This window comes from Octopus sinensis, linkage group LG15 (genome assembly GCF_006345805.1).
Source record: "Octopus sinensis linkage group LG15, ASM634580v1, whole genome shotgun sequence".
NCBI lineage: Eukaryota > Metazoa > Mollusca > Cephalopoda > Octopoda > Octopodidae > Octopus > Octopus sinensis.
Window position 1 is genome coordinate 33,975,148 of NC_043011.1, and position 15,636 is coordinate 33,990,783.

At 35.7% G+C, this 15,636-nt stretch overlaps 1 protein-coding gene across 13 annotated transcripts in view; it reads right to left on the reverse strand.

The window, feature by feature from the left end:
• LOC115219624 (intersectin-1) overlaps positions 1-15,636 on the reverse strand; it is a 424,167-nt gene that overhangs the window by 238,537 nt on the left and 169,994 nt on the right. For 12 of the 13 annotated variants that reach the window (XM_036509616.1, XM_036509620.1, XM_036509617.1 and 9 more), the window contains 4 exons: positions 14,347-14,372; positions 11,737-12,078; positions 3,724-3,806; positions 904-1,031 (listed from right to left, as the gene is read on the reverse strand). In XM_036509616.1, coding sequence (XP_036365509.1) covers positions 904-1,031; positions 3,724-3,806; positions 11,737-12,078; positions 14,347-14,372 — 579 coding nt within the window. The remainder of the gene's footprint in view (positions 1-903; positions 1,032-3,723; positions 3,807-11,736; positions 12,079-14,346; positions 14,373-15,636) is intronic. The other variant, XM_036509621.1, reaches the window with a different exon arrangement.

Below are 15,636 nucleotides of genomic sequence, written 5' to 3' on the forward strand. Positions count from 1 at the left end.
CAAAAGAAAGTACAGGAGGATCAATTAATTATGATTTTATGCAACACATTCCTCTCTCAGATTCCCACACTTATTGCAGCAGTCCTTCAGCTTTTCTAAGCCCTGTTAAAGAACTCGGAAGGTTGGGCCTCCAACCAGGCTTTTCACAGCACCCTTAAAGTAAGGAACTTTGCAGCACCTCCTAGTGTGTGTGTGTAAACCTTAGTTGGGATGTATATTTTATATTCAAGTATTATGCTCCATAACATTTTACGCACGCGCATGTGTGTGCATAAAGGAATATGTGCTTTGAATAGAAAAAGACTGTCTTCTGGTGGCAATAGCCCTGTTGCTGTTGTATGACAATTTCACTTATTATTATTATTATCATCATATATATATATATAAAGCAGCAAGCTGGCAGAACCGTTAGCATGCCAGGTGAAATGCTTAACAGTATTTCATCTGCTGCTACATTCTGAGCTCAAATTCTGAGCTCAAAGTTGCCTTTCATTCTTTCAGGGTCGATGAAATGAGTACCAGTTATGCACTGGGGTCGATGTAATTGGCTGCCCCCCTTCCCCCAGAAATTTTCAAGGCCTTGTACCTAGAGGAGAAATAATAATAATAATAATAATAATAATGATTATTACTATTATTATACAAGGCAGCCAGCTGGCAGAACTGTTAGCATGGCAGGCAAAATGCTTAGTGGTATTTCATATGCTGCTACATTCTGAGTTCAAATTCTGCCAAGGTCGACTTTGCCTTTCATCCTTTTGGGTTTTATTAAATAAGAACCAGTTACACATTGGGGTTGGTGTAAGTGACTTAATCCCCTCCCCCAAGTTGCTCTTGTGGCAAAAATTTCAAATCATTATATATTTTTAAAGAAATTATTTCCAAAACAGAAACAATAATCACTTTGCAAAATTAGCGGTGTCTTCAATATCACCGATGTACTCCATATAGTCTTTGGGAATCCAGCCGCTTCGCCCATCAAGTTCTCCACTGACCCAACCAGGAACAGTTTCATCTTCAGCTGATGCCACCTGTTAAAAAAAAAGAAAATAAGAAATTCAAATGAATAAACAAATATTATCAATTAAAACTTTTATGGCACTTGGAGAGACAAGGAAACATCTATGAGAATTACGACTCAACGGAAATACAATACTGCGAAACAACTGTGACCACACACATACAAAAAACCACTTTACATCTTTTACTTGCTTCAAACATTGAACTGTGGTCATGCTGGAGTACCACTCTGGAGTTAATTAATTGAACGAATCAAAGTTGTGAAGTGGTGATGGTGGGACAGACCTACACATAATGTAAACAGTGGGCTTCAACACAGTTTCTATCTACCAAATTCAGTGACAAGACATTGATCGGCCTGAGGTTATAGTAAAAGGAACTTGCTCAGGGTACTGCACAGTGGGACTGAACCCAAAACCATGTGGTGGTAAAGCAAGCTTCTTAACCATGCAGCTATGCCTGCACCTATCAAGAGTTTTGGCAGCATTTCTGCTTTTTTACAACATGTTTGTATAACTACTGTCAGGTAACTGGTAACTAGGTCTTTGGTATCCCCTGAAAGACAAAACATGAGAAACTCCTTTTTAGGCCTTGTTTCCTAAATAGTAGCTTGTATTTAATAGGAATAAAACTAATTTTCATTTGCCAGAAAATGAAAGAGTCATTGCAAATGAGATGTATGAAATGTCCTATTGATAAACCAATGAATGAACCTCTATGCAGTCAGTTGACTTGTTAGAAAGAGCAACTAAATCACCTAGTGTCTTAGAACTAAACACATTAGGTAACATGTTTCTGTATGTGCTGTGACTAAGAGATACAGCAATGTCATGGTTGGAAATACTTTGATCATAGGTTTAGCCTCCTTATGGCTGACCTGAGACTAAACAACTTCTTTACAGCACGTTAAGACAGACTAATTATTTATGTATGGCACGTACAAGCTGGAGCAGTTAATTTAGCAATATAAGAATATGTTGTGACATATATTTAGTTACACTCATAAGAGCTTGGTGGAGAAAATTAAAAACCATTTACTTTTACTGAAAACTTGCTAAATAAAACCTGCAATGAGCCAAATAGGGAATCTCAATGCACTTACTAAATTTGAAATAGTAGCCAAATCTCCCTCACGTAACACTCCTACCATTTTAGAAAAGGGAAAGACATCTTCAACAATGTAGTGCAGGGATCAATTTGTTTGATTAAGCCAAGTATGGCCACAGTCCAATGACTGGGACAAGTAAAAGATAAATGATAAACAAAGCAGTGATGAAGTCATTTCAAAGGAATATACTCTACTCCATGTACTGAGTACTTAAGAACTAGAAATGTTGACAACATTGAGAACTTAGAAAGAATTACAATGAAGAAACAAAACACTTAAGACTTAAATTATTTTTTTAAAAGTTCAATGCAAATATTTGGTTGTTTGGTTGAAAAACTTGCTTCACTTCTGTGGGTCTGAGACCTTGCCAAGTGATGCTTTGGGAAAGTGTCTCCTACAATAGCCTTGAGAGAAAAATTTGGTAATGGGGAATTATATGGGAGCTTGTTGAATCTTCATGTATGTGTGTGTGTGTGTGTGTAGAGAGAGAGAGAGAGAGGCATAAGCATTCTCAGGAACTAGATGAAAATTTCTTGATAACATGAAGTTTCCTTCCAAACCACATGGTTCCAAGTCCAGTCCCACTGTGTGGCACCTTGGGCAAGTGTCTTCTGCTATAGCCTTGGGTTGACCAAAGCCTTGCGAGCAGATCTGGAAGACAAAAACTAATAAGCCTGTCACATGCAAGTGTGTGTGTGTGTGTGTGTGTGCATGTGTATATTTGTATCTGTGTTTGTCCTCCACCATCACTTGACAACCAGTGTTGGTTATTTACATCCCCATACGTTAGTGGTTTGGTAAAAGAGACCAACTGGAATAAGTACCAGGCTTTAAAAAAATAAGTAGTGGTGTCAATCCATTCAACTAAAATTCCTTAGGGCAGTGCTCCAGCATGGCTGCAGTCTAATCACAAACAAGTAAATGATTAAAGATTCTACTTTATTTTACTTAACTTTTTTTCATTCGATTTCATTGGGAAATTTGAAGACTTCTTGTATTCTTTTATTCTTTTACTTTTTTCAGTCATTTTTACAGCAGCCATGCTGGGGCACTACCATTAGTCAAACAAATCGACTCCAGGATTTATTCTTTACAAGCCTAGTACTTACTCTATTGGCCTCTTTTGCCAAACCACTAAGTTAGAGGTAACGTAAATACACCAACATCAATTGTCAAGCGATGGTGGGGGTACAAACACAGATAGACAAATATATATATATATATATATGTAGGTCCCGGGTTGATTCGGGGTTAACCACAGTAAATAAGGTACTCAATACATAGCAGAGTAAAATTAATTTATTATATAGAAGGAGCTTCTACGGGACTAGAACTGTTTCATTCAAGAGAAATCTTCAGGAAGCTTCCTGAAGATTTCTCTTGAATGAAACAGTTCTAGTCCTGTAGAAGCTCCCTCTATATAATAAATATATATATATATATATATATATATATATATATATATAAAAGGCTTCTTTCAGTTTTTGCCTACCAAATCCACTGACATGGCTTTGATTGACCTAAGGCTATAGTAGAAGACACTTGCCCAAATAAAAGAAAGTTTTTTTTTTTATATCAGAGTAATGATAACTTACTATGATGACATCTCCAGGCATCAAAGACAATTCATCATGGTTTCTGGCCTCAAACTGATAAAGGGCTCTGTACTGCTTTTTAACTATAAAAACAATAATAAAGGAAGATATGTCACAAAAGAGACAAGGCACACGACAACAGGTTGTCTTTTGAAAGAGAAGAACATTACATCAGTTTGAAATTTAAGTTTGAGTGTGAGGGAAATAAAAAAAAGATTACAAAATAACAAACAAACATGGTAAGTCATTATTCACAAACAATACAGGAAAAATTTGGGGCTAAATGGCACAGTAAATGGTTTTTCGATAAAGTGATAAATGTCCTTAGAGATAATAGAACAAGAGGTTTCTCTGGGTTTATAGCTTAGTTATTTAAGTTATATAGTCAGCAGAGGAAGGGAAGTGCCCATAGTCTTCTTGGTATCTTCACGTCTCATGGAAAGAATGCAGGAAGTTGTTCACAGACTGAAGAGCTGGTTTGATTGCTTGCAACAGAGAGGTCTCTACTATTGTCACTCAAGTGATGAGGTATTGAGAGATATTAAAACCATACAATGGTTAAATCAACCAACCTGAAAAGTTCTACCAATAGGTTTCTGTCAACCAAATACAAACTTGCAAGGCTGTGTTAGAAGACACTTTTGCCCAAGATGCTGTACAGTGGAACTGAACTCAAAACCACATAGTTGTGAAGCAAGCTTTCTAAGCACACAACCATGACTGCACCCATGTTTAGCAGGGAGAAATTTAGCTTTAAAAAAAAACTGATATCGTTGGGTAGTGGTAGTATAAAATACGTATATTATTTTGTACTAGCAAAAGATATTATTCACAGCGAAAGCTGTGAATAATGCAAACTGGCAGGACATGAAGTAACTTCATGTTATACAAATGTTCTTATTTCTATTTTGATGCATACATTATGCATTCATATATCTTTGTAACTGTTTCATTATGTGAACAATTCTAATCATGTCTGGATTTCATTCCATAGTTAAGGTTGTTGGTAGTGTAACACTAAAACACATGCCGTGACAATTAAAATAATATTATCCAAGAAAATGTTTTAGATAAAGCACTGTTTTTTAAGTACTATTGACTTGAATGGTTTATGCCTTATTTTACATGGAAACTACAGCACAAGTGTATGTGTATGTGTGTGTGTGTGTGTGTGAGTGTGTGTGCACACATAATATTTCTTGCTGAACACTGAAGAGGTAAATTACAAGATTATATGATGTTTCAATAGCATTTACAAAATCATAACAGTTAATTCGTCAAAACACATGTATGTTTTATAAAGCATTGAATACCATACCTGTTTCCTGCATTTTATTAATACTACAGGTGTATGTGTGTGTGTGGCTCAACATGAATTAATGCACTAATTGAATATTACAAAGTTTTACTTGGGGCTTTTTATAATAATTCTTTTTTCTTTTTGTTAAACATTATTACAACACTGAACATAGGAAGTCAAACTATAAAACAAACATGTTAAACAAATGAGAGACAACTCTTTCCTGGATAAGATATTTCTCTATCACAGGCAAATGTCCACCAGAAAGACAAATGGTATTTATTCTTCAACATCAGTGAGACAACATCAGGAATTTTGCTCAGAGAGAAAGAAAGGGAGAGAGAGACAAATGAAATATGTGACTGTCTGTCTGTGCTGTGGCATAGCCAACTCACCACCTATATGAGATGGTAGCTCATACCTCATCAACATATTTTTCCTCAGCTGTTGAATATAATTTGATATAATATAATACAATATAATATATAATACAATACAATATGTAATTTGTACTGAAATTGTAAATATCTCTCCAATTTCAGTGTTGGAGAGGATGAAAATAAATTAATTATTATTTCTAGAAAATAAAGACAAAAAAATACATATCTGTTATATGAAATTCTTTGGCAAAAAAAAAAAAAAAAAAATTAACGAGTTAATTAGTTGTTATTGAATGGCAATAAAAAGAAACAACAACAACAACAATAACCCAGCCTTTCATATAATATATAATACAACAGAACTACAAAAAAAAGGTGTGCAAATTAGATGCTGACACTAATTCCCACTCAGATGGGACAGAGGTGCGCTAAAAAAACTACAGAACACTTAGTGAATAGAACTTAAGTAGTGGCATGCAGCTAACAAGTGAAACTAACAGTGGGTCACGTTTTTTTTCTATTTTTCATTATCATTTATTTTGTTTATTTTTTTGCAGAGGTCAGGGTCTGCTTTGTTATTTGTTAAATGTTAATTTAACAACTTTACAAAAAATAAACACTAATAATCAATATTGGTTTGAAACTCTGGATAAAGCATAGATTACAATGTTATCACATTTCTTCAGAATTTAAGAATTTTTGAAACAAAACTTGTTTTGGCAGAGAAAATTACCAAAATGTTTTACAGCTAATCACATCCCCTTTTCTCATTATCATAGCAAAAGCTGGCTAGCCCTTTAGCATTTAAACTGACCATATCTGGCCCAAATATTCTACCTGCTTTATACCTACCCTACAATGTCATTCTAAAAATAAACAATCAAATCATCGAAATTTCGAAGCTTAAATAATACAGGATGAACTTTAAAGAATTTGAATAAATAAGCATTACATCTGACAGAGTAATCTGAATGCTAAAGGGCTAGATTGGAACACCTGAAAATACTTGTGTTCTTATAATCTAATGCACTTTATAAATAAATGCCCATTGAATAATAAACAAGTCAGATATGAATTTAGTTTCTAGATTATATATAGACATGAGTAAAGACATCAAAATATCTTGCTAAAATTTATAGAACATTGTTCATATCAAAGCTTGAATTCAAAGTCTAAGACCATGTCTTACTTATGGAGACTTTATAACTTAATTGTACCAATCAGGGTGTGTTTTTCTTCATTGTCTCTTTTAACATTTCAGATACCCTGAATTGTGACAGCAATCTTCTTAGAATTTGAACATTCAGCTTTTGATATACCCTTTTTTTTTTGCTGTTGTTGTTGTTGTTTTTTTTCCCCCACTTATGAAGTACAATAATGTTTAAATTCCCAAGAGATGATGGCTTTAGCCAGAGTCAAATAAAATATGGAAAACATCATGCTTTCTAAATGCCTGGATGTCCAATAAAAGACAATGGTACTCTCCAACTGAATAAATCTAAATTAGTTTTTCTATAGTTAGAAATCAACAACAAAAAAAAAATGCAAGTAATGTGATGGTAGAATTATAAAGTGAACTTAGGAGTGAACATAAAATAGACAACATCTCAAAATAACTTTCATAGAACAGAGAGAGAGAGCGAGAGAAAGAGAGAGAAATAAATAGAAGATGAATGCAGCATGCTTGAGCGATACTAACAAGGAGAGAGAGAGAGAAAGAGAGAGAGGGATGTAAATATAAATATACTATCTAGGTTGAAAACTAATGACTGTCAATTACTCACTTTGAAATGTGAAAACAGTAGGTTCAATACATACACCATCCTCCATGAGCTAACAATTGGAGAAGCAGAGCTTTTTGAAACGGAAAATTTAATGTCTTTCTCAGCAAATGTGAGTTTACGCTTAAAGATGGGGAGAGGGGGTAGTGTTATCCACTAGTTGTTGAGGTTAGTTTTAATTTGACGGATAAATGGTTTCTTGGTTTAACTCCAGCTGACAACCATGACGACATTGGGTGATTTATGTACGGGACAAGGGTCAGGGTTTACTTTACTTCACCACAGCAACTTCATTAAATAATCAACCTTCCTAAATGCATCATATCTGATAGCATAGAAAATGCACTAAATATATCAGATGCACCCCAATTTCAGCAGCATAAAGCTTTTAATGCATCAAAGCATGTAATATAGGCCCAACGTCACATACAGAACATAGGGTGATTTTTTTAAAGGATTTTTTTTTTTACTGGACAAAATGTGCATCTTATATGCCATCAAATATGAATAGTTTCTGAAGATAGGCTTGTTTTTTTTTAATCTTAATCCTAAATTGTGCTCTTTGATGGGATAGGCAAAAGATAACCTGATATAAACTAAAGCGTTTTTAATGTCCTTAATATAAATGGATTTTTAAAAAATTCATTTCATTATCATCATCATTTAATGTCCAATTTCCATATTGGCATGGGTTGGACAGTTTGACAAGAGTTGGCAAGGCTAAAAGCCACACCAGGTTCCATAGTCTATTTTGGCTTGATCTTTACAACTGGATGCCCTTCCTAACACTAACCACTTTACAGTGTACTGGGTACTATGCCTGACAGATGATATAATGGAAGCTGCAGGGATCATCACAAAGTGAGCAGTTGTTACCATTATTAGTGGGCAGTTCCAGCAGTAGAACTCTGAAAATGGTATACTTTTTGTAGTGGTATTCTAACAACAAGAGTGAATTGCTAAACAGTCATATATTAAAGTTCCTTCACTAAAGCTTGGATTTTGGCTGAAGTTTGCCCAAAATTGGTGCAAATAATGAATACATTACACAAACCTCTACACCAATTAGACTGAATTGAATTCTTGTGCAAGGCTATATTGGTATAAAATCTTAAAGCATTAGACACATACTGGTGAAAGTACTTATTACTATCCTATGATATTGAGTTACAGCATAGATACATTTAAGTAGAGCGTGTTGCTAAGTTGATGACTGCTAAGTTGGAACCAAACATTCTTTTGACTGCATAAACAAACATTTTAAAGTCTATTTCACATTGCCTGCACTGCTTATACATATAATAAATTGTCATAGTCAACATGACAGTTATTTTGTTGAATATAGTCTTGCATTAAGAAAACTGCTAGCATAAAGTATGGTCTACAAAAAAGTAACATTCTCAAGCCCTATGGACTCATAAGGGCCAGTTTCCCAGTTTTCTGTGGCATATATATATATATTTACCCCCTGCACAGTATGCTGCTCTGTTACAGGATTACTCAGGATTACCAGCAGAGTGAATTGTAGCAACATGAAATGAGGTGTTTTGCTTGAGAACATCATAACATGTTGCCCGAGCCAGGAATTGAAACCACAATCTTACAATCATGAGTCCAACATCCTAACCACAAGGCCACATGTCTCCAGACTATCTGTGAAGGATACTGAGAAATCTGACAGTACATAATGTGTTTGTGAGTGTATATACATACATACATAGTTACACATAACATACAAGCATACGTATACACACACATGCATACATATACATATATATTTTTGAAGTTAAACAGTCCTATCTTGAATTCACAAGCTCTATTATAGGTATATTTGGTAACAGTGTCAATAGTAATGACAGAACCATGGCTGCATCTCTGCTGGCTCTCTTAAATTGTCTTTTCCTATTGTCCTCTCCACTTCCAGCATACAAATCTCATATGGGTGACAGCGCTGAGTAGTAATGTGTATAAATACAAAATTAATACCAGCTCAAATATGCTTGAGGCATATTCAAACCCATAAAAAAAACCCATTCGCTGTGGGTTTTTTTCAAGGAGAAAATTTCTCACTGTAGACAAATGGATGTAAATACACCAAATCAGCTCAAAGCACCATCTGACCAAACTGTGGGATGCATGCATTCAAGAGTTGTTATCCCCTCTGCAGCAACAAACCACATCTATACACAACAGCCTTTGAGTGAGATAGTCAGCAATGATGACATCCACTAGATCCTTGGGTTTGAGGCTGCACTTCCTCAAAATGCTCTTCCTCTAATACTTATAGTGCTTTTTTGGCCCACCAGTTCAGCATCAGCCATGATGTAGCTGACCATATACCACCACTCTAACAAATAACCAGCATGGAGATATCCTTGCCCTGTACTGAAAGCCACTGCGGCTTGTACTAAGTGATCATGGCCTCAACTTTTGAAGTTAGTTCGTGCAATCATTCCAGGTAATACTCAGGATGCATTGGAAATGCCAAATACTGAAGCATACCAAGTATCTAATATGACTATAGTCTTTTCAAGCTTCACAACTATAGTGGAGAGTGGTGATACAAGCCACTTGTTCTAAGGTAACTCTTGTGAAGGAATAGGATTGTCTCTGTACATTTGTTCCTTTCTTTATCATACACACAAAGAGAGAAGAGAAGAGAGCTAGAGAGGGAGAGTGGAAAAGAGTAAAAGCAGAGTAAGAAGGGGGGATGATGATGATGATGATAAAAGAAAGAATAATGGAAGAGAGAGTGAGGGAGAGGTAAGCAGCTACATAAGGGTTGGTTGGTAAAGTGATTGGATAGAAATAACATGATTGAGAAAGTGACAGAAGAGAGAGTAATGGAAGAGAACAAAAGTGATAGGAGTAAAAGGGTGAAAGAGAGAATAAAGGAAGAGAGAGAAACTGGTAGACCGCTATTTAATAGTCAAAAGTTGAATAGAAACATTATGAGCAGCAAGAGTGAAAGGATGAAGACAGGGTGGAAGTGAAAGAATGATGGGGAGGAGGGAACAAAGGGTGAGGGAGTGAGGGGTGTCAACAATGAATGATAGAGGAAGGTGTGATGTGAGAGAAAGTGATAGACAAAAATGAAGATGGTTGATGGTAAGAGAGCAGAAGTGACATATATGATTAATGAATGATAAAGGAGGAAGTAATAGAGGAGAGAGAGTGATGACTGACAATAAAGTGGCACTAACTGGGGACTGAATAGAAGACAACTCCAATGCAATGCAGTCCCCTGTTACATGGTGTATGGGGAGAAGAGACAGAGTGATACATACTGTCACTTGCAGAGCTGGCTGTCACTTGCAAACAAGTTTGGCTTGATAACATGTGGTAAGTCCAGAGCATGACAGCTTGAGAGAACGAGAGCTGAACCAGCACATGGCTGAAACACATTTTCAGTTGAGTAAACTGGAGCAATATGAAATGAAGAGTCTTGCTCAAGGGCCCAATGCACCACTCGGTCCAGGAATTGAACCAAGGACCTAAGCTCCCTAACCACTAGGCCTTAAGCTATCACAATATATACACATACATGAAGACAAGCACACAGACACACACACATATACATACACAAACACAATTATGTTAAATACATATCATAATACATGTGTGAATGACACTGTGTGTGTGTGTGTGTGTGTGTGTAATATTCTGCACTATAAAATAAAATTTGTATTGTTAACATACTTATTCAGTATTTTCTTTTTTACATCAATCACTTGAAAATCAGATACAATATGAAACTAATAGTCGAGTATATGTGATATCAGCTTAAAATACAGTTTTTGTATATCCTACAATCTTGTATACCAGTCCTTGTCATAGTGAGGTGGCTCGTGTGCCTCTTATGATCCTGAGAGCTATGCCAGCAGAGTGCAAACTCCTGGTAGAGCCGCCCATACTGGATAGGTCAAAGGATAAAAGCCAGACTAATATGGACCACCTCTTGCCAGAAGTAAAAATGGATGAGTTTTGGGCCAACATCCTTACGTAAGAAAGGCCTTCCCTCTGGGACAGTCCAGAGTCGAAAAAGTGGAGAAAAGTCATTGACAGCCTATGCTCTGATGGAAAGTGAGTAACTTAAATTAAGTAGATATTGATCTTGTTACAAGTTCTTTATAATGTTATGTATGTATATATATATACATATTATATATATATATAATGATATATATATATTACAATTTCACTTAGGCATTGTGATACTAATAACCTGGTGCTAGAACTCAATATACATATGCCTCAGAATGAAGCCCCATTCGACTATAGAGCAGTAACAAGAAATTGGCCTGTAGCAGAAACAGCTGTAAGCTAATGAAGTTCCTAACACAATTATTTATTCCTTTGTCATCCCAATTTCATATTTAAATATATATATATAACCTACATACACACATATATACTTATATATACCTACATGCACACATACACACACATATACACGGTGAAATGTTTCAAGTTTGAAATTTGAAGATGACAGCAATGATTTCACGAAACTGTAATCGATGGAGAGGGACAGGCTGATGCAAACGTAACCTACCACTAGATTGTCTAGAGTCAGCCACAGTAGTAGTGGTAGTAGTAATTGTAGATGGTGGTGTTGTTGATGTAGTGGTAGTAGTGGTTGTATCAGCAGCAGCAGAGGTATTGTCTGCTGCCGTTGTGATATCAGCTGCCCACGTGTCTTCAGTGTTAGTTTCGTTTGATTGGTTGCCAAATGCATCCCAGCCTATATCGCTAACCGCTTGTTGTTGTTGTGGTGGTTGTTGCTGCTGCTGTTGTTGTGGTTGTTGTTGTGCTGGTTGCTGCTGCTCTTGAGTATTGTTAGCCATAGAACTGAAGTCTGCATTGAACCACCCCTCTTGTTTACCTTCAGTAATTTCTGCGAGAAAAAAAACAAAAAAAAAACAAATAAATAATTTGAAAAAAAAAATTAAAACAAATGAAAAATCTGGCAAATATACAATACAAAACTACAGTCTGTTATTGGTAGTTGTTCTGTTAAAAGTACAATTAAATAGTTTTTAAATAAATAAGTCCTCTTAGCAGACAATAGAGACCTAGTTAGATAGAAATAAGCTGAAAGGAGAAGACAGTTGAAGACTTATAATTTTACAAAAGACAACATATACAAAAGCTGTAAAGATAATGGTATTGTTGCTTTTGTAATCAGATTAATTAGTTTTTGACTCAGCTTGGATATCTCAACGAGGCTTTAATTATACTCTTTTGCTAATGATTTTAAAAGAATTGAGGAAAATTGAATATAAACATAAGAAATAATAATGGTTTCAAATTTTGTCACAAGACCAGCAATTTGGGGGAGGACATAAATCGATCAGATCAACCCCAGTGCCCAGTGGTACTTATTTTATCAACCCGAAAAGGATGAAAGGCAAAGTCAATCCTGACAGCATTTGAATTGAGGATATAAAGATGGATGAAATGCTGCTAAGCATTTTGACCAGCCTGCAAACGATTCTGCTTGCTCCCTGCCTTAACATAGTAACAATGATGAAATTATTGTGTATATTGCTCAGGTGCACATATACTACAATAAGAATTGATAATGATTTCTTTAATTTAATAATAATTACAACTAAATATAATAAAAAAAGCTTAGTACATTAAAATTACAAAACAAAAAAAAAGGAAAATTTTTTAAATTTTGATAAATACATACTCTCTCTTTTACTCACTCTTTTACTTGTTTCAGTCATTTTGACTGCGGCCATGCTGGAGCACCGCCTTTAGTCGAGCAAATCAACCTTGGGACTTATTCTTTGTAAGCCCAGTACTTATTCTATCGGTCTCTTTTGCCGAACCGCTAAGTGACAGGGAAGTAAACACACCAGCATTGGTTGTCAAGCAATGCTAGGGGAACAAAGTCAGACACACAAACATACACACACACACACACACACACACACACACACACACACACACACACACACATATATATATATATACATATATACGACAGGCTTCTTTCAGTTTCCGTCTACCAAATCCACTCACAAGGCATTGGTCGGCCCGGGGCTATAGCAGAAGACACTTGCCCAAGATGCCACGCAGTGGGACTGAACCCGGAACCATGTGGTTGGTTAGCAAGCTACTTACCACACAGCCACTCCTGCGCCTATAATATTCATAGTGTTTTTTATTTTTCAATTCAACAAAAAAAAAATTACTTTTACACAAACTTTAACAGGCTTTTAACTATTTTTAATAGGATATTTAGATTAATTATGCAGTTTTTGTTTTTTTTGGGTTAAATGGGATATACAGTAAACTCTCTCTTATCCAGTATCTAAATAACTAGAACTATCAAACAACAAGAAAAAAGCATAAGAAGATGTGTCGCGAAGGGAGTTTACTGGATTAGCTCTAACATATATAAATAAAGATGGTTTCTGATTAAGGCACACGGAAAGCAATTTTGAGGGGAGGGGGAAATGTTAACACCATCAACCCCAGAAATAAGAGGAAATAGGAAATATGGGTCCAATATAAGTTTATGAATTCAATCACTAATTATGTTCTTTTATTTGTTTCAGTCATTTGACTGCGGCTATGCTGGAGCACCGCCTTTAGTCGACCCCAGGACAGTTGTCAAGTGATGGTGTGGGAACAAACACAGACACACAAACATACACACACACATATGTGACGGGCATCTTTCAGTTTCCAGATACCAAATCTACTCACAAGGATTTGGTCGGCCTGAGGCTATAGTAGAAGACACTTGCCCAAGGTGCCACTCAGTGGGACTGAGCCTACTTCGTTGGGAAGTATGCTTCTTACCACACAGCCACTCCTGTATATTCTATATACACATCATCATCATCATCATATAATGTCCATCTTTCATGCTGTTATAGGTTAGACAGGTAGATAGGAGCTGGCAAGCCAGAGGACTGCACCAAGCCCCAATGTTTGTTTTGGTATGGATTCCTTCCTAATGCCAACCTCTTTACAGATTGAATTGGGTGCTTTTTACATAGCACCAGCATCGGTGAGGTCTGTTTTGGCATGGTTTTCATGACTGGGTGCCCTTCCTAACACCAACCACTTTACACATGTAAATAAACAACAATCAAATTACCAATTATAATTGTTTTGAAAACACATTGAAAACAAAATTACATACCTTGAATTGGTTCTTCTAAACTACTTCTGAAAATATAGAAAAACAAAAGGATATTGAAAACAGAAGAACAAATGTTTAATGATCACTTTCATAAACAATAATATAATAATCAAAGGAGTGGATATTCTAGGTGTTTCATTGGCTTGTAGAAATATTGACGGGGGGGGGGGGGGTGGATTTCTGGTGGTCTCAATGATGAGCATCTGAATTCACTACTAGTGAAATCAATGTATAAGTGGCTGAATATACTGCAGAGATGTGCACACTTAACCTTTTAGCCTTCTGATTGCTCTGTCAACTGTGATACTTATTTATTAACATTGCCTTCAACTAACCATGCATTATCTCAAAGCTTCAAAATTTCATTAACGTAATGGTTTATTTCTAGAATGACATTGTAGGATAGGTGTGAGAGGCCAGATCTGGCCAGCTTGAGCGTAAAACAGGTCAATAAGGTGGGCCAGATATGGCCGGTTAAATGCTAAGGGTCAATGTATTAGTCAACCTGAATCAGCATCAAAATTATTATTATCATTATTATTATTTAACATCCATTTTCTATACTGACATGAGTGGAAATATGAAGATTAAAACAATGGAAGGATGACTATGTGCAGATAAAGGAAAACTGCAGACCAATAAGGTGCAACCACTCATATAATGAAGCAAATGAAATAACTAATAAAGATTGCTAACATAATTACTGGGCCATGTAATTTTGGTGGAGTGGGGAGAGGTGGTGGGAGATAATAACACTGAATTCAGTATATTACTGGTACTTATTTTACAGAATTGGTAATGACGAGAAATAAAGTTGACCCCAGCAGAAGTTTGTACTGGAAAAGTAAAGTGAAGTAACTCATTACATTTTGTATACACTCACCACTCAGCTGAATCTGTTAAAAAGAGACATAATATAGTTGTTATTAAGACCCAGAACAGCTGTGGTTGAATGCACCTATAATGAAGTCAAAACTGACCCAGTTGTAACTATAACATCTTTTATTCAAACATAGTGCAGCAAAGGCTACATCACCCAATTTTAAAACAGTCAAGTATAATTTGGATGACAATAGATTGCTATTTTCAGCAGATCAAGCAACCACCATTGATAAGTGATTTCAATTCTTTGCACTTTGAGATACACAAGAGATCAAATGAAACATTATTTTTTTTAAATTTTGCATAGAACGTTAAAAGAAACAAAAAGAAAAAGATAACAGTATGGTAGACACATATCAGCTGTTCAAAAACCCATAATGATTGTTCATTTGACTCAAACGTTGATCA